Genomic DNA, 18,207 nt, shown 5'->3' on the forward strand with positions numbered 1-18,207 from the left:
TCGTATTTACGAAACCTGCAGGTCATCGGGTAATCACCACCTTTCTCCGCCCAATATACCGTAAATTCAGGGGCGTAGCCACGTGGTGGCCAGGGGGGGCCACGGCCACCATTGGTCAGAGAATGGCCACCCTGCCGCCCCCCCCCCCAACCTCACAAAAACATTTTTTTTTTTTTTTTTTTTACCTTCCTGGACAGAAACGGTATAAAGCTGAAATAAATGCATTAGTATTTTTTTTATAAAGCTGTCTTATATTGGCATTTGTCACTTATGCTACAAGCCCCATATTCGCAACATGTTGGGCCACGCCCCCATCAACAGCGCAAGACGCAAACCAACGTACCTGCATTCTGACAGCGCTTCAATGGAGACTAGCAGCTAACCACTGGATACCGTTAGAAAACTGCTGCTCTGAGTGATGCAGTGTGTGCGTTTTAAAATAGTAGTTTTTGACAATCAAGTGCCACCCCAAATAAAAGACTGGCCAGAGCTGGCCCCCCCAGAAATAATGTCCTGGCTACGCCCCTGCGTAAATTGCGAGCATTTAAACGTGCAATTGAATGGGCCTCCTTCTTTCTATCATGGATCAGCCATCAAAGTCAACATGCAACGTGCATGCAGGTTTACACCTGCTTTTAAGGGGCGCATAATTTTCACCGCAAAATAGAGGCGTACTTTCACGGGCGGTTTTTGTACATACTGCGGAATACATAATTAGGCGCACTTTACGCATCCCCTCCCATGTCTTTATGGGAAACTCCCAATTTCCCCTTGACCCTCCCATGAATGCATTTGCATGACACGGAAAAGCGGAATTTGCCATTTTCAGTTCCCGCGTCTGCGCTTTTACCTCAGTGCGGCACGTTTGTACATACCTCGCCATGCTTTTACGCGCGAATTGCGAAACAAATACGCCTGAAGTGGGTGCAAAAGCGTTAGTACATGAGGCCCCAAGTGTCTTAAAGACAAACTACTACAGGGATATCTGGATAGCGTTGTTCTGTCCAATGATTCTTGAGTTTGAGCTTGTCACCTTCACCCATGGCGACCCCAGGATTTTTCCTACCTTAGTTCCTGTTAAACCACCCAGCATGCTTCCTGTCAGAAATCCATGAGTGCTTCATAATGATACCGGGCAGCACTCCAGAAGCTGTTGATGACATAGTATCAACCAGGGCTGCACAGCACACAGTCTGCCTGTGACAGGCTGCCATTATGCTCCATTCATTCACCCATTCATTCACCCATTCATTCACCCATTCATTCACCCTCATTCCCATCCCCATACATACAAACACACACACACACCACTGCGGCAGAACTAGCTCTAGCAACTCTGACACAATGTGATCAATGATAATACTGGGATTCTAAAGGTACAAGACTCATGCGCATAGTAAGGCTAACAAGCTCGTGAAGTCTCATACAGGATGTGCTTTTTCACCTTTTGCTCTGGAAGATTTCTTCCCTCTTGCAATCACCCGCCGCTCTTCCTTCACAGTTCACTGACATTTACAGCGTGAAGCAGGGAACTGGATAGACAGCGAGAGAGAGAAATGTAGACATGGGTCTAACACATTCGTCTGTGCATTGCCTGTGTTGTGCATTGTTATGCCTGTGTGTGGGTGTGAGTGTGTGACTTCTTCCTAACCCTAACCCTGGGGGCATTTGCCAAATGTAACCATTTTCACTCACCTGAAAGCATTTTGAATCATACTATATTATTAGCAACAAATAAAAGGTGAATATGTTTGTCTTTGATCAAGTATCAGATATCTTTGGGTCTGCACGGTCTTCCCGGAGCCACTGATGAAAGCTGTGTTCTGTCTGAGAACTGAGGAACAAAGCAATTAATCCCCATTCACTCATTCACGTTCTGAGCCTTTGTGTGTGATGGTGAACCGCTGAATCACTCCCCCCCCCCCCCCCCCCTTGTGTTCAGTTGCCACGAACATTCAAACATTGTTGCACGTGGCTCAAATGAAGCGGCACCACTAATGAAGCATATCTCTGATTGGCCCTCTGGGCAGCCATTAAACCCTCATCTGTGAGAGACTGCTGTGTTGTTGCAGCCTCCAATCACTCTGTCAGCTTAACCAATAGTCTTCCAGTTAGATTTCCCCGAATATTCTCTTGTGGCCTAAAGTGTCGGAACTTCCTGTGCCTTTTAGTTAAAACTTCACGTCCAATTTAGATTGCTTCCCATAAGAAGAGGCCATGCAAACATGAGAATGGCTGTACTGACTGTTTCTCATTTATAATGAGGTCTCTCTCTCAGCGCTGCTCATGTGGATGGTCAGTACCTAATTCCCTTCCTGCGACAGAGGCTGTGGCTGGAGGCACAGTCAGAGGCAGAGGTAGAGGCAGAGTCGGATGAGTGGAGATAGATGGGTAGAGGAGGCAGGATAAAGTAGAGTGATAGGGGCAGGGTAAATAGGAGGTGCAATTATTGAGGTGAAGGGACAGTTTAAGCTGTGCGATGCGGTGTATTCATATGATTATAAGACATGCGAGTAGTAATAGATAATAATCGCGTAGCAATGCCGTTATGCTTAATAATCGGAGTACAAATGTATCATTGGAATTGGATCAAAAGCCCAAGCCCAACGACGCCAGTGCCGTAAAGTCACATATTCTGACGACAGCTATCAAAATATGTGACGTATTGTGCCCAGGTCTAGATGTTAACCAGCGCAAAATGTTACACTTGGCCAACATTTGCCCGCACCCAGGTTCGAACACACCACTTCTGACATTTCAAGCCTGACCACTACCAGCTAAACCAACGGAAAGCTGGCTAATCACTGGAGCGGGTGGCCTTGAACAGGGAGGTCACATAGTCTAACGACAGCTATCAGAATATGTGACCTCTTGTGCACAGGTCTAGATGTTGACCAGATCAATGACTCTTTTGTATGTCCATGGGAAGCTTTAGGCCACTGTTTAAATACAGCCCTTGCTGAGGGCTGGGTATGATGTGGATGCGGGGGTGTTGAAGTGACATGTATTGGGTTCTGGTTGGATGTACTTTGACACACTAACAACCCGTGTTTAAACTCTATGTTTGTTTTTGGGGTGAGCCATCACACTGCACTGCTGCTGCCCTGGAAACGTTCCACAAAATGTATTTTCACGTTATCATTTATGAATGAGTATTTGTCACTCTTTGATAACTATATTTACTCAGCAACTCTGCAATGTTGGACAATGACAGGCCTCCACTATGAATGTACACTGTTATCTAACAGGACTTATCAATGGACAAGAATGAAATAGGTGAATTGGTTCACATCCGCATGATATAATGGCATAATCGTTGTCCAAGCCATGGATCCTTTGTGCTAAAGTAAAAATACATCAGAGTAAGCCGCTATCTGAGGGTTGTAGTCCCGTTATCAAACCAGCCGTCCACTCTTTGTCTGTTCTCTCCCCCCCCTCTCTTACTCTCCCTCTCTCTGGACTGTTAGCAAGGCACAAGGTCATTTCATGAAAAGCCGGCCTGTTATCTCAGAAAAGTTAAGCAGGGGGTTCTTGTCTCTGACTCTTAATCTGGATGGGTTGGTGCGTGGGCGCTGGTCATGTCCAAAATACTACAGATGGGGGAGTGCAGAGTGAGTTCTATATGTGACAAAGGACATGAGTCACCAGACGTATGTAACTTAATCACCTCCCTTCCACTTACTGTCTCCCAGACTAAAACACCTCCAGTGTCTGTCTCTTTGTAAAACTGAGTTATTTGGTCCTTGATGCAGAATGATTGTTATTGTCAGGGTTTAGCAGCAGCTGTTACCCAAACTTTTTTATCGCATCCTCCACAGCATTATACAGTGGATATGCAAGCACTGGCTTGCTAATTTGTGTACCCTCTAAGAAAGAGAGCTGAATGCCATTTAGGGAAGTTTGTAATGCAGAGTTGTGCATTGTGTGTGTGTGAGATGTGTGTGTGTGTTTCTGTGTGGGGGGGTCTGTCTGTTTCTGCCAGCTGGGCCACTGTGAGTAGAAGAGTTGAGGAAGGGAGAGATGGGACAACAGAAGGGGAGAATGACTCACTAGTTGTCTCCCTCCATTCTTCCCCCCATCCCATGTCCCAGCAGTACCAGGGGCCTGATTTGTTGTGACAGCGGCCGCTGAAATGATCTGTTTTCATTCATCCTCTTCGAACCAATGGAAGAACCTATGTATGTGTGTGCGTGTGTGCTGAAATAAAGTGTGAAAAAAGTGACCCATAAACATAGATCTGAAATATGCTACAGTGTGTGCATCAGGAATGAAGGCACACACACCACTCACACACACACATAGGATGAAACCTACAATTCAATTAACTTCCAAAAACATGTAAAAAGTGTGTGTATGTGGGAGAGAGATAGACATAGAAAGAGAGACAGGCAATGACAGAAAGGACAGGAAAAAAGACCATGTGACTTGTCTGTCTTGTCAGCCACAGCTTGTGACACCCAGCGTGGAGGCTGGTGAATGTCAAGTGTTGGGGACTCTTCAAGGAACCCAGGGAGAAGCCCAAGGGTTTGGGACTTAAAGTGTTGACAGGCTGTCGATGTGTCGTCGACAGCGATTGTGGAAGTGTGTTATTGACCCGGAAACACTTTCCAGATGGACCCACAACAAAGTTTGGTTTTGAGGGTTTTTATTGCGCTACAGTATCTGCCAGAAAAGAGAAGATTCCCCAATGTAAGGGCCCTTATTAATGACTGCCAGGCGATGTTCTGCTTTATATCCTTGCATGCTCCTGGATTAGGTTAGGCCTGGCTCAAATTGGAGGCCATGTTTCCTAGATTTCTGAAAGGTAAATCCAGGTACAAAATCATTTGCAAAGTCTAAATTAACTGGAAAGCAGACGAACAATGATAATACTGGACCACACATGATTCAATTAAATCCCACGTAAACAATGTGCTGTACAGGCCGGCTGCCTTTGACGTAGAAAAGCATAAAACAATAGACTTTATTTTCCAGTAATCTAAAGGTGAACCTTCCTAAAGGGATTTTCTTCAGGGATATTTCCGGGCTCTCAAAGATTAAAAGACTGGGAAGGGAGGCTGTGGTCTTTAGCTGCTTTCTGTGCCGTCCTCCAAGAGTGTACACCATGTGATGTATGCTATAGTCCCAGGGTTATTTGTTATGCAATAGAATGGAATGGTGAACCCTTGACACTTTTTCACAAGGGGGGGGGGGGGGGGGGGGTTGGCTCCTTTTAACAGGAAACACTGCCAAAACAGCTGGCGTAAAGGTGGATAGCTTCATATTGTTGATGGATTTAAAAGCTCCAGTTACCCTTTATGTTCAGAGAAGATCATCGTATTCAATGCTAATTAGTCACAATTGAAACTACAGGAGTGAATACAAATGCTGTTGCATTAGAAAGGCAATGCCCATCTTGTTCTAATCGTCGGCAGGAGAACACATTTGCAACAGAGACATTATAGGGCAAATACTCTCCTTCATTTTATATATCACTTTCACGTGCTTCCCTATCACCTTTGTTCGACACTAGAACGTGTCTAATAAGAGAACGATTCTGTTAATGAAGGGATCATGGACAAGTGCTGTCGCTATATATAGTCTTATCTATGGGCTTGGAATATCATTTTAGTGAGAGGCTAGCCCGAGCCGCGGCTCTGCCTGTGTGTTCAAGGAGAGATCTAAATATAGGATGCTGCGTGATTACTTCAGCTTCAGTGGAGCACCACCACAGATTGAGCTGGAGGAGCTGAAGAGAGGAGAGGAGGAGGAGATGGTCACGAGCAGGCTTAGAGAGATATCCCAGGTTTGTCATTTCTACTCAGGAGCTGAGGAAGAAAGTCACATGGCTCCTCATCATACCACAACACAGAGGAGGGGCTTGGGGTGGTCTCTCCATCATACAGGTTTGAAACAGTCTGTAAATCTTTATATCATTTAAAGAAATTGAATGGCAGACACACACACAGACACGCACGAACGCACAGTCAAACACTAATAATGATAAAGAATAGTTTTGTAAATAAGGTAGACAGACAGTGACACCTCCTGGATAGTACTGTTGCATTACAAGAATATCGTCAGATGGCTTCTTGTCTATCTGAACTGATTCATATTGAGTGAATTGAGCTGAAAGCGAGCAAGCTAAGTGCAAACCTGATTACTTTTTGCTTGGAGGGTCAATATTGGATCCCTTTTGTGACAACATTCGCTACGGGTCGAACATTTCACTTCATCACCCTGAAGACATAATAATATCCGATAGATGGCAGTGTCTACTTAATTTTCTTTACCCTTCCCCTTAACTAGGCTGGGTATTTCTCTTCCGGGTCACGCAAGTAACTTCCTCTTTCGGTTGTTGTCTAGTACGTGTGGAAGGTAATAGATTTTACTCCTTAGACTACATTTTAAATCATAATGAATCCTTCGTTCTGTGTGTTCTGTAAGATCTCTCAATCGATGTATACAACATAACGCCATTTTATCAACACAGCCGTATAAACATTTAATGATTTGTTATCACTGATAACTTAATATAATGTAATATTTAGCCTTGCCTGAATTTCTGTTCCGCAGTATAGGCTAAAAGCGTAAGCTCAACATGCATCAGCCTGTCTGAACATGCCGAACGATTGGAACTTTTAAGTCAACCTATGCTGCATAACAGCTTTTATTATAGTACATGTGGGAATAATCCCATGCCGTTATTTAATAGGTAGATCGTTCTGTGTCGATCTAGCTTGCTCTATTTCCAGTTCGTACAAGTATGGATGCTACAAGCTACGATGATAGCTTGGCAATGTTGCAAGTGACAAAACGCACGGCATCCACACCAAACTGCTTTTCTCAGTATCTAGCTAGATATTCAACTTTAATTTCAGTTTCCACAGATCACAGAAGTTGCAATGGCAAAGTCAAAGAATCACACAACCCACAACCAATGTGAGTAAATGAACGGTTATTCTTACAAGACGACACCATATTCCAAATATTACCCATGTAGAAAATGTTCTGCCATAGTAGCATACCTTTAGCTAAAATGTGAAATTAGCAATCTAAAAGACTTGTCAGTTAGCTAGCTGACTTGTGTTTGTTTCCTCAGCCCGCAAAGCCCACAGGAACGGGATCAAGAAGCCCACCTCTCACCGATATGAGTCTCTGAAGGGGGTATGTATAACTTTCTCTGGACATTGGTTTGACAACCAAACCCTGTCCTTTGAATGGCTGCCTCTCCCAATATGCTGTTTTTGTATTGCAACGTGTGATCTGCTGAATGAAGAAAGGTTTCTTGAAATGTTGTAGAAAGCCTGTTTTTCTAGCTGGGCATTTGGCCCAACTTAAGACAATGTAGTTTAGATGGTTTCATCTTCAGCAAATGTTATCTATGCCGTTATCCGAGGTACTCATCGTACCATTGTACTTTGTGGTAGTGTTGTCCTTTGTCATATTAAATATCTTGATTGAAGTTGTCATAGTGCTGACAGGAGGCATGCCCCTGACACAGCTGTAAAAAAGCAAATGAGACATACCAGTGGTGGAATGAATCCCCCCTTTCCTACAAGTTGTTTTGTATGTTTGTCCTGAATGTTTTTGCCCTCGCTGAACTTGAAAGATTGGTTGTTATAATTGGTACTATTGGTTATATATTCCATTTGTAATCATACAATTTAAGGTATTTTTCTCCATGTGTAAGGAAGGATGGCTCTAAACTGGTTTATATGTTCCTTTCTCACATCTTGTTTAGTCTGTTATACCCTGGTGTTTCTCCCTTGAGTTGATGAGAAGTCAGTCATTCGGGTGCGCACCAATAATCTAAATTGGGTGGTCCCTCGCCTTCAGACAGTGTTGTCAACAAGCAGCTGTTTTATCAGTAGTGTCATCAAATGTACTTTTGCATGAAGATCAACACTAGTATTGTATGGCCAAACAAGATTTTATGATTTCCAGTGTTTCAAGCCAGACTTGAAACATCAGGGGGAACTACAGTTTGATTGGGACTAGTCAAATCTAGTTGTTAGAAAAATACCTCTCAAGATGCAGCCTCATGCTGAAATACACATACCTAATATACTTATGCCCTCTCTTGCAGGTGGACCCCAAGTTCATGAGGAACATGCGTTTTGCCAAGAAACACAACAAGAAGGGTGCCAAGGCAATGGCCCCCAAGGCAGTGGCCCCCAAGGCTGAGGCTCCTAAATAGTCTGCTAGAGGATCCCTGTTTGTCCTTGTTCCATAGACTTTGTCATCACAATAAAGCTATGCTTTGTTTAAAAAAAAGAAACATGGATGTTCCGTATCTCCTGGTGTATTGTTCAGGTCATTATTCTTTGGCATGATAAGGAATAAGAGTCCGGAATAGCCCCGGTTGTATGGAGGCTATTAAAAGGCACTTGTGGCTCCAGACCCTCGTGTTCCCCAGGCTCATCCTCCAAGCGACAGCCCTGTACAGTCACTGAGTGACAAATATTACTGCATTCCAAACGGGGCTGTTAAATTGATCCCCACTTTGTGTAAACATTGACTCTGCCTAAGGCGGCTCTTCAGTTAGGTTTATACACCCAGGCAGGACATTCACATGCGATAAATTATCCACATGCTGATTCTCTTGCAAATCACCAATAGCGTAATAATGAGTATGATTATTGTACAGCCAGTACTCATGTCTTGTTTCAATTGACCTGTTGCGTAACTGTAAATGGTATTTGAATGGTATTACATTATACAAGGAATGCAGGAAAACAGTTGTTCGTCTATACACTCCATCCTTGTGATTAGTATTGTTTGAACTTCAATATTAACGTATATATTGAGTCTAGCATGTCTAAAACTGAACCACCCACTTTTCTCGCTTTCTCAACTTGTTCTGTCCATAGCCATTAGACCCCAGCCATGCATGTAGCAACTGCTATACTATACACTTTGAAGGAGCTTTTCTCCGACATGAATTTGGGGCATTGAGAGGTCATGGAAGCCTAGACCTTGTCTAAATATTCCAGAAGTAATCTGCTGTCACCACAGAAGTTGCTAATGTCTCATCTTTGCTTTAGTAAATATGTACACAATCATGACTCAAAGTTGCCATAATTACTTTATAAAAGTATTTCAGGGATAACAGATTTGACTTATGGTATTACACATGAATGAATTTGGATTTTCTTTGGTGTTCTCTATTCAACTCCTTTCATGAAATCCAAAAACTCTGGAGAAGAAAGAAAAGATTGAACATTTCAAATAGTCAAATTAGTGACTGGTGATTACAGTTTAATATTTGGCCTTAATTTTACCATCATAGTCGATCCTCCCATCATTGTTCTTATCTCCGTCCCTCATCAGTTCCTCCAGATCATCCTCAGTGATGCCCTCGCCCGTTGAGTCAAGCATCATCCTCAACTCCTCCAGATCTATGTAGCCGTCTTTGTTCCTGAAGATGACACATTCAGAAAACAGAACTTAGACATACGTACATTGCAGTTTCAAGTAGGATGGGCACTGCCAGGTTATAGCGGTTCATGTTTAAATTTAGTTTAATTTCAATGTACTTGTCAAACATTCTGAAGAGGTCAGCCAGTTCCTCCTCAGTCTTCCCTTTGCTGTCATCCTTCATGCATCTCACCATCATGACCAGGAACTCGTCAAAGTCCACCGTGCCACTACCTGCATCAAAGACGTTTTCAACTTTCAATGAGAAACACCATTTGATATGATTTTGTTGAATCTCATTTCTAGTTACAGAATACAGTGTATGTCATCTGTGAGTAGGCTACCATCCTCATCGACTTCCTTGATCATCTCCAGCAGCTCTGCAGGTGTGGGGTTCTGACCCAACATCCTCATCACCTTGCCCAGCTCCTTGGTACTGATGCAGCCGTCCTCTGCATCCTGGACGAAGATGTCAAACGCAGCACGGAACTCTACATCACACGGGAGAAATAGCTGTTGCTTCTCAGACAGGGAAGGAAAGTCTAAATAATGTTACCGAAAACTTCCAAAGATAATTCAGGTTGATGTGGTAGAACTGTACAGTAGCTAGGAGTGCTACAAATCATGTAGTACCATGTTTCTGTTCCTCTGTCAGCTGCTCTACCTGTGAGAAAGATGTGACACAAGCTTGAATCCCATGTTGACTATCACTATACCATAACAAAATTAAACAAATGTGCAAGTACAACTCAAATGCATCTATTAGAATGACATTCTCAGTGATGAACGCTTGTCATTGAGGTATGCACATTTCCCCACCATGTGCTTTGTTTTGTCATCTTATAAGAGCTATTTAGAGTGAAAACAATAGGGCAATAAAAGTTTTAATAAAGACCACTATTGCTCACATGACATGTAATCTTGATAAAGCTACCCGGAATTAATATTAGAAACAGCTGCTTGTGCTAGAGTCTGAGCTCAATGCTAGATCAGACTCGGCTCCAGAACGAATTAGATGGGTGGGATTTTTTTTCACAAGGGGGGCACGCATTTACAGCGCATGTATGAGAGTCAAAATAAGAGTAGTCTACATATTCTGCAGGAAAGTGTAGCCATCTTGATATTAATTTATAGCCAATGCCAGTATTAAAGGAATATATTGTAGAGGAGATGGAAAAAAATGAGTCTGGACAACTTTTCTCTTTTGGCACACAAACTCGTGTGTCGTAACAACTACAACAAACGGTCTGTCACCGTTGCTCTAAACCGATTATTTTTCCCCCCCTGCCTGGTAAATACGGTTTTGGTATTCCTGCAACAAAACTTGGTTTGGATGGTTTATCCCAAGATCATCTGGGGCCCGGGTATGTGTTCCAGAACAAAATCAACCGTAGCGCAAGCCTTGTCATCATTTAGAAGGACAACTGAAACTAGCACTAATGTTATCAGACAGTATATCAAGTAGACTATAAACTCATATTTTAACAGAAATAAACTGGTAGTCCCAGGTAAAAGCAATGAGACAAACTGGAAAATGTTCCACTTACTGCTGCTTTGTAGATGTCATCCATAGTGAGAATCTGAAAAAGAACAAACACACACTCACACACCCAATCACTCACACTGGAGTCAACCCTACTAGAACAAGATGCTGGTTGTGTGCTGACATGATATACTATAATTCTTGCATGGAAAGCTCCACCCTCCGAGTCTAATAGCCTATGACCTTTTAAATGGGATGGCAATGAAAAGCATGAATTAACACTGTTGTATTTTTTGCCTCATCTTTTTTTATTTATCTTACCAACAAATGTGCTCTTAACTTAAACTTAACATATCTTCAGTGGGATACTGCTGTAATTAACATTTAAAGTACATTTGAAGTATATTTGAATACTAGAGAGGGTACAATTTCTGGGGAAATTGTGAGGTGTGTTGGCGGCTGCTGCAGCTGGGGCAGTAAAAGAAAATATATATTTTACTATAACACCTCCTCACCTATGGAGTAATGACTATTCCCCAAGCCAGAACAAATGATTGTTAGACAAGTTTGAACTCATATAACAAACCCCAAATGTTTATTCTTACTTATTTTAGTTTTTGCCCTAGGGCTGTTACATTGGTCCCCACTTTGTGTAAACATTGACTCTGCCTAAGGCGGCTCTTCAGTTAAGTTTATACACCCAGGCAGGACATTCACATGCGATAAATTATCCACATGCTGATTCTCTTGCAAATCACCAATAGCTTAATAATGAGTATGATTATTGTACAGCCAGTACTCATGTCTTGTTTCAATTGACCTGTTGCGTAACCGTAAATGGTATTTGAATGGTATTACATTATACAAGGAATGTAGGAAAACAGTTGACCGTCTATACACTGGTCTCTCCATCATTGTGATTAGTATTGTTTGAACTTCAATATTAATGTATATATTGAGTCTAGCATGTCTAAAACGGAACCACCCACTTTTCTTGCTTTATCATAACTTGTTCTATCCATAGCCATTAGACTACAGCCATGCATGTAGCAACTGCTATACTATACACTTTGAAGGAGTTTTTCTCTGACATGAATTTGGGGCATTGAGAGGTCATGGAAGCTTAGACTTTGTCTGAATATTCCAGAAGTAATCTGCTGTCACCACAGAAGTTGCTAATGTCTCATCTCTGCTTTAATAAATATGTACACAATCATGATTCAAAGTTGCCATAATTACTTTATAAAAGTATTTCAGGGATTACAGATTTGACTCTTATGGTATTACACATGAATGAATTTGGTGTTCTCTATTCAACTCCTTTCATGAAATCCAAAAACTCTGGAGAAGAAAGAAAAGATTGAACATTTCAAATAGTCAAATTAGTGACTGGTGATTACAGTTTAATATTTGGCCTTAATCTTACCATCATAGTCGATCCTCCCATCATTGTTCTTATCTCCGTCCCTCATCAGTTCCTCCAGGTCATCCTCAGTGATGCCCTTGCCCGTTGAGTCAAGCATCATCCTCACCTCCTCCAGATCTATGTAGCCGTCTTTGTTCCTGAAGATGACACATTCAGAAAACAGAACTTAGACATACGTACATTGCAGTTTCAAGTAGGATGGGCACTGCCAGGTTATAGCGGTTCATGTTTAAATTCTAGTTTAATTTCAATGTACTTGTCAAACATTCTGAAGAGGTCAGCCAGTTCCTCCTCAGTCTTCCCTTTGCTGTCATCCTTCATGCATCTCACCATCATGACCAGGAACTCGTCAAAGTCCACCATGCCACTACCTGCATCAAAGACGTTTTCAACTTTCAATGAGAAACACCATTTGATATGATTTTGTTGAACATAATTTCTAGTTACAGAATACAGTGTATATCATGTATGAGTAGGCTACCATCCTCATCAACTTCCTTGATCATCTCCAGCAGCTCTGCAGGTGTGGGGTTCTGACCCAACATCCTCATCACCTTGCCCAGCTCCTTGGTACTGATGCAGCCGTCCTCTGCATCCTGGACGAAGATGTCAAACGCAGCACGGAACTCTACATCACACGGGAGAAATAGCTGTTGCTTCTCAGACAGGAAAGGAAAATCTAACTAATGTTACCGAAAACTTCCAAAGATAATTCAGGTTGATGTGGTAGAACTGTACAGTAGCTAGGGGTGCTACAAATCATGTAGTACCATGTTTCTGTTCCTCTGTCAGCTGCTCTACCTGTGAGAAAGATGTGACACAAGCTTGAATCCCATGTTGACTATCACTATATACCTTAACAAAATTAAACAAATGTGCAAGTACAACTCAAATGCATCTATCAGAATGACATTCTCAGTGATGAATGCTCGTTTGTCATCCTATAAGAGCTATAATACACTGAAAACAATAGGGCAATAAAAGTTCTAATAAAGAACACTATTGTTCACGTATGGTTTTGGCAAAACAATAACATGTAATCTTGATAAAGCTACCCGGAATTAATATTAGAGACAGCTGCTTGTGCTAGAGTCTGAGCTCAATGCTAGATTCAACACAGACTATACAAAGGGAACCATGTAATGCAATACACACATTGGTCATGCATTTAAGGTCAGCAGTGGATGTTCTGGCAATAATAGATGTCACACTCGTTCATACTTTTGTGGGAGGGGATTGTCACCTGTAACTGTTGTAAGCCTAATTTACAGCCTTGTTTACGAACCTCGTCATCATTTATATGTATTAGAAGGACAACTGAAACTAGCACTAATGTTATCAGACAGTATATCAAGTGGACTATAAACTCATATTTTAGCAGAAATTAACTGTTAATCCCAGGTAAAAGCAATGAGACAAACTCATCCATAGTGAGAATCTGAAAAAGAACAACCACACACTCACACACCCAATCACTCACACTGGAGTCAACCCTACTAGAACAAGATGCCTGTGCTCTTATCTTAAATTTAACATATCTTCAGTGGGATACTGCTCTAATTAACGTTAGTTTTGAAGTACATTTGTATAAGTATATTTTAATACTAGAGAGGGTACAATTTCTTGGGAAATTGTGAGGTGAGCTGGTGGCTGCTGCAGCTGGAGCATAAAAAATATATATATAACACCTCCTCACCTATGGAGTAATGACTATTCCCCAAGCCAGAACAAATTATTGTTAGACAAGTTTGAACTCATATAACAAACCCAAATGTTTATTCTTACTTATTTTAGTTTTTGCTCTACATTATTTTCTACTTTTGTTTTGAATGATGCTAATGACTTCAGTCTGTTATGTAAAATAGTTTTTTTTAAGAAGTTGCCAATTTTGTTGTATTGTAAACATTGAATCAAGCAATAAAAAAGCCTTGTTTTTTTACTTTTTATTATAAAGGTTAATATATTTTATATTCTTTGTCGCTTCCTTCCTTTTTGGGGAAAGAAAGTTTACTTTTGACACCAAATTAACAAAAAGTACAGTTTCTCTTCAAACCTTTATTTTGAAATGTTTTGCAGAAATCAACCGGAAATGTTCTTTTTATTTTTTATGGAGGCGTCGGTTCAATCCGTTAGTTACGTTGAGTTGCATCATTACCTTTTTATGCCCCTCTGGTAGCCGGGGACAACACATGTGAGTGTCTTCAATTAACATAGAAATCATCATGTCTGACAGTTATTAAGTATAGCTAAGCATTTTTATATATCGGCACACACGTGCGTAAGAACGTTATGCCTCGAGAACGTGCAGTAGCCATTCAAAACTTGAAATTGACTTGCTGGCTATCTAGTTAGCCAGCTAGCTAACTGCATTTTAGCTAGTACAGTTAGCTAGACCAGTCATTCTGATCAATACCAAGGATACGTCATTACTAGCTAGGGATTGGAAATTAGCAATACCAATAGTTAACAAAAAGCTACAGTGTAAATATGAACTGGAATGTGGTATTGACATTGAACAGGACCTAATATATATTGTGTAAAATTAGCACAGGTCTGTGCGGTTTTTCTAAGTACTGTCAATGTTGAACATTTAGGGTCCAAAAGCTTTGGAACTTTGTGAATTATTGGCAAGTGACAGTGACTCAGGGTTGTACTTAAGCTAAATTGGTTGAATTCCTATTTCAGTTCTAGTCCACTTCACATAGATATAATATCTCTTGCTGAAACTCAAACACTGTGTTGACTGATTGGTTTCCCAGAGACCATGGTAGAGCCAGTTCCTGATTCCATCAACTTTCCATCTGAGGAGGAGCGTATTCTGCAGTTCTGGAAGGACAAAGATTGCTTTCAGGAATGTCTGAAACAATCAAAAAACAGGCCAAAGTAAGTGGTAAATCAGTCAGAAAGAATGACTTCAGAATGACTACACATGATATTCTAATGTATCTCTGCTGATCAGTAGACGAATGTACAAATAGTTCACACCAAGCAAACCATACACCCAAGTCCAGTGTTCCCATCTAATGGTTCTGTCCCCTATCCAGATACACCTTTTACGATGGACCACCATTTGCCACTGGCCTTCCCCACTATGGCCACATCCTTGCTGGCACCATTAAAGACGTCGTCACCCGGTTTGCCCACCAGAGTGGCTTCCATGTAGACCGCAGGTTTGGCTGGGATTGTCATGGGTTACCTGTGGTAAGAATCAATTTGAGTTTTAATTGTAATTGGGGATACAGATTTGGTTTGCCTACAAATAGGGGTGGTGGGGCGGGGCATATCACACCTAGAATTAGAATGAATAACTGATGTACCCTACATAATGCATTATAAGAGTTCCCAAACTCTTGGATGGTAGCTTTTCCTTGAATGAGTTAATTGCTAGGATTCGAGTTTGGTTTATATAGCATTCTCTACATTAAACCATTGCCTTAAAGCCATCATTCTCAACTGTATGGATTGGAAACATGTCCTTACACAAGTGCTGTTATCCCATGTGGAAGAGGTTGTTCACCTGTTTGGAAGTACTATCTGTACCATCTGCTCCTTACAAATGATAACAGTACAGCTGATCTCTGTCAGGCAGAGAGCTCTCGAAAAATATTGTGCTCCTTCTACTGTCCTGTGATTTAAACCGAGACCCGAGTTCCAAATGACAATGCCAGGTCATTCCATCTGTGTGATTCAATGCTCCTGTCATCCAATAACCCCCTAGGAATATGAGATCGATAAGACCCTGGATATCAAGGGACCTGAGGATGTGGCTAAGATGGGTATTGCTGAGTACAACAATCAGTGCAGGAAAATCGTCATGAGATATGCTGGCGAGTGGGAGGTGAGCAGCTCTATCATTAGAGAATAAAGAGATTCATAGTGAAGAGACGTCACCTACTACATACTCACAGCATGTTTGCCATATATGAAACTGCTATAATTTGATAATATTATCCCTCAGACGTCGGTGAAAAGAATGGGCAGGTGGATTGACTTCAAGAATGACTACAAGACTCTCTACCCATGGTTTATGGAAACTGTCTGGTTAGTGAACACAGGAATTTGCACTTTAGAGAGTTGACTGGGGTTGTCTGGGCATTGTACAGTATGTATCGGAAGCTTTCCTCGAGAGACTCCTATGTGTATTGTCCAAAGGATAATACACATCCTTTAGGGATACATTGATGTATGTGCCACAGGTTAATATTACAGTAATACTGATGATTTAATATAATGTGCAATATTATTATGGCCCACTTCCTCTGTGTTGCCCCCCACCCCCCTATTCCAGGTGGGTTTTCAAGCAGCTGTATGACAAGGGTCTGGTCTACCGCGGGGTAAAGGTCATGCCCTACTCTACGGCCTGCAGCACCCCCCTGTCCAACTTTGAATCCAACCAGAACTACAAGGTAGACTCGTCCATGCAATGTCTTTAGTGAAGGTGTCTTTTGATTCGAAAGAAATATTGGTCCGGCAAGGTCTTCCTCCTCCTCGGAACTTACGGAAGTCGCACACTTGTGCTCGTACTTCTTAGTCGACACTCCGAACGTCGTTAGCGCTTCTTGTTAACATTTACTTCAGCTCAGACTGTGGTCTTTTATTCACATATATGAATTGTGCCTCGGTAAAAGGTAACCCAGTTAAACGCGGCCATTTTGTCTCTTGCTCCCAGGATGTCCAAGACCCGTCTGTGATTGTGAACTTCCCCCTGCTGGAGGACGAGAATGTGTGTCTCATCGCCTGGACCACCACCCCCTGGACTCTGCCCAGCAACCTGGCTCTGTGTGTCAACCCTGAGTTCCAGTACGTCAAGGTCAAAGGTTAGACACAGATTCCTCCATGAACGTCTAGTCTGTGTTGGGTCGTGAGTGTTCACAAAGTACATGGGCCAGTTGGATGACACGTCAGGTGGAGGGCAGAGGTGACCCACAGGGATGATGGGTTAGTGGGCTTAGCTTGGCGCTTTTCAGCTTCTTCTTAAAGTCACAGCCTAATTAAACAGGTTAGGTTGGTTTTACCATCATGCAGTGTGAAATGCAAACATTGGATCAGGTGAGGATCTTGCAGGATTATCATTTGAGACCCGATTGCCATGAGCGTATCACAGGTCGTAAACAGAGCTGCATTTAATTCTCTGTGCAAATGATCACCCATCTTGATGCTAACTTGGCCTGAACTCCCATAAAGCTGGGACTGAAATGTGAAACATGGACATTGTCAAAATCAGGCCACTTAAAAAAGCCCCGCTACTTGTTCAAATAAAGAAAAATACTCCAGAGAGGTTTATTTTTGTTACTTTTTTTTTTCTTCTTAGACTGTAGCTTTGAATCTTTGTGAAAATGGCTGGCATTTCAAAAAGGTGACCTACTTTCCTGCGTCCGTGTCGTGGACGGTCGTGAGCTGCAGGGGGCAGCGTTGCATCACACACGGAGCGCCACGCGCATCACTGTCTGTGGCGTGCTGCATGGACGAGCGCCTTAGAATACCAATGAACTCTCTCTGTCTCTCCTCTACACCAGTCTTTCTCTCCCTCCCTCCCTCCCTCTTTCTCTCTCTCTGCCCCTCTGCCAGTTTTCTCTGCGTCGATGCTATCAGAGCCCGGCCTGCCTGCCTGCAGCAGCCGGCCTGGGCTGAGAAATCATTTATCGTCCCGCTGAGGGGGAACTGCCATGTTTTATTGATACAGCCTCCTCTTCCAGGGCGGTTGGGTTTAGGCCCTGTTATTCACATCTGATTAGAAGCTCCTCTGTCGTTTCCTCCTCTGCCTCCCCTCCACTCCCACGGGCCAGGGTTGGAGGGGTGAAGCCTCTTTCGCCTTTTTAAATGGTATTGAAATGCTGCATTATTTAAGAGTCTTGTCTACAGGCGACCGACTGTTTTCGCACAGGAAACTCAGTTGGAG

General features: G+C 42.3%; 4 protein-coding genes across 4 annotated transcripts in view; 2 read left to right on the forward strand and 2 right to left on the reverse strand.

The window, feature by feature from the left end:
- The first annotated feature begins 6,276 nt into the window (after window positions 1–6,276).
- Window positions 6,277–8,260, forward strand: rpl29 (ribosomal protein L29). Its single transcript, XM_062459399.1, has 4 exons — window positions 6,277–6,357; window positions 6,870–6,921; window positions 7,082–7,146; window positions 8,069–8,260. Exons 2-4 carry the CDS (start codon window positions 6,885–6,887, stop codon window positions 8,177–8,179), a joined length of 213 nt encoding a protein of 70 aa, XP_062315383.1. The 5' UTR covers window positions 6,277–6,357; window positions 6,870–6,884; the 3' UTR covers window positions 8,180–8,260.
- Window positions 8,261–9,054: 794 nt separating this feature from the next.
- LOC134018970 (troponin C, slow skeletal and cardiac muscles-like) lies at window positions 9,055–11,065 on the reverse strand. Its single transcript, XM_062459388.1, has 6 exons — window positions 10,947–11,065; window positions 10,033–10,063; window positions 9,744–9,890; window positions 9,519–9,633; window positions 9,264–9,400; window positions 9,055–9,178 (listed from the first exon to the last, which is right to left on the reverse strand). Exons 1-6 carry the CDS (start codon window positions 10,968–10,970, stop codon window positions 9,147–9,149), a joined length of 486 nt encoding a protein of 161 aa, XP_062315372.1. The 5' UTR covers window positions 10,971–11,065; the 3' UTR covers window positions 9,055–9,146.
- A 1,036-nt stretch (window positions 11,066–12,101) lies between these two features.
- Window positions 12,102–13,391, reverse strand: LOC134025369 (troponin C, slow skeletal and cardiac muscles-like). Its single transcript, XM_062468400.1, has 6 exons — window positions 13,319–13,391; window positions 13,079–13,109; window positions 12,790–12,936; window positions 12,565–12,679; window positions 12,309–12,445; window positions 12,102–12,223 (listed from the first exon to the last, which is right to left on the reverse strand). The coding sequence occupies exons 3-6, from the start codon at window positions 12,857–12,859 to the stop codon at window positions 12,192–12,194; spliced, it is 354 nt and encodes a 117-aa protein (XP_062324384.1). The 5' UTR covers window positions 12,860–12,936; window positions 13,079–13,109; window positions 13,319–13,391; the 3' UTR covers window positions 12,102–12,191.
- A 1,676-nt stretch (window positions 13,392–15,067) lies between these two features.
- The window catches only part of iars1 (isoleucyl-tRNA synthetase 1), a 30,620-nt gene continuing 27,480 nt past the window's right edge, over window positions 15,068–18,207 (forward strand). The window contains exons 1-6 of the mRNA XM_062459411.1: window positions 15,068–15,191; window positions 15,353–15,509; window positions 16,027–16,146; window positions 16,267–16,349; window positions 16,597–16,714; window positions 16,978–17,125. Of these exons, the coding sequence (XP_062315395.1) occupies window positions 15,073–15,191; window positions 15,353–15,509; window positions 16,027–16,146; window positions 16,267–16,349; window positions 16,597–16,714; window positions 16,978–17,125 (745 nt within the window). The 5' untranslated portion in view covers window positions 15,068–15,072. The remainder of the gene's footprint in view (window positions 15,192–15,352; window positions 15,510–16,026; window positions 16,147–16,266; window positions 16,350–16,596; window positions 16,715–16,977; window positions 17,126–18,207) is intronic.

This window comes from Osmerus eperlanus, chromosome 1, assembly GCF_963692335.1.
Source record: "Osmerus eperlanus chromosome 1, fOsmEpe2.1, whole genome shotgun sequence".
In the NCBI taxonomy this organism is placed as follows: Eukaryota; Metazoa; Chordata; class Actinopteri; order Osmeriformes; family Osmeridae; genus Osmerus; species Osmerus eperlanus.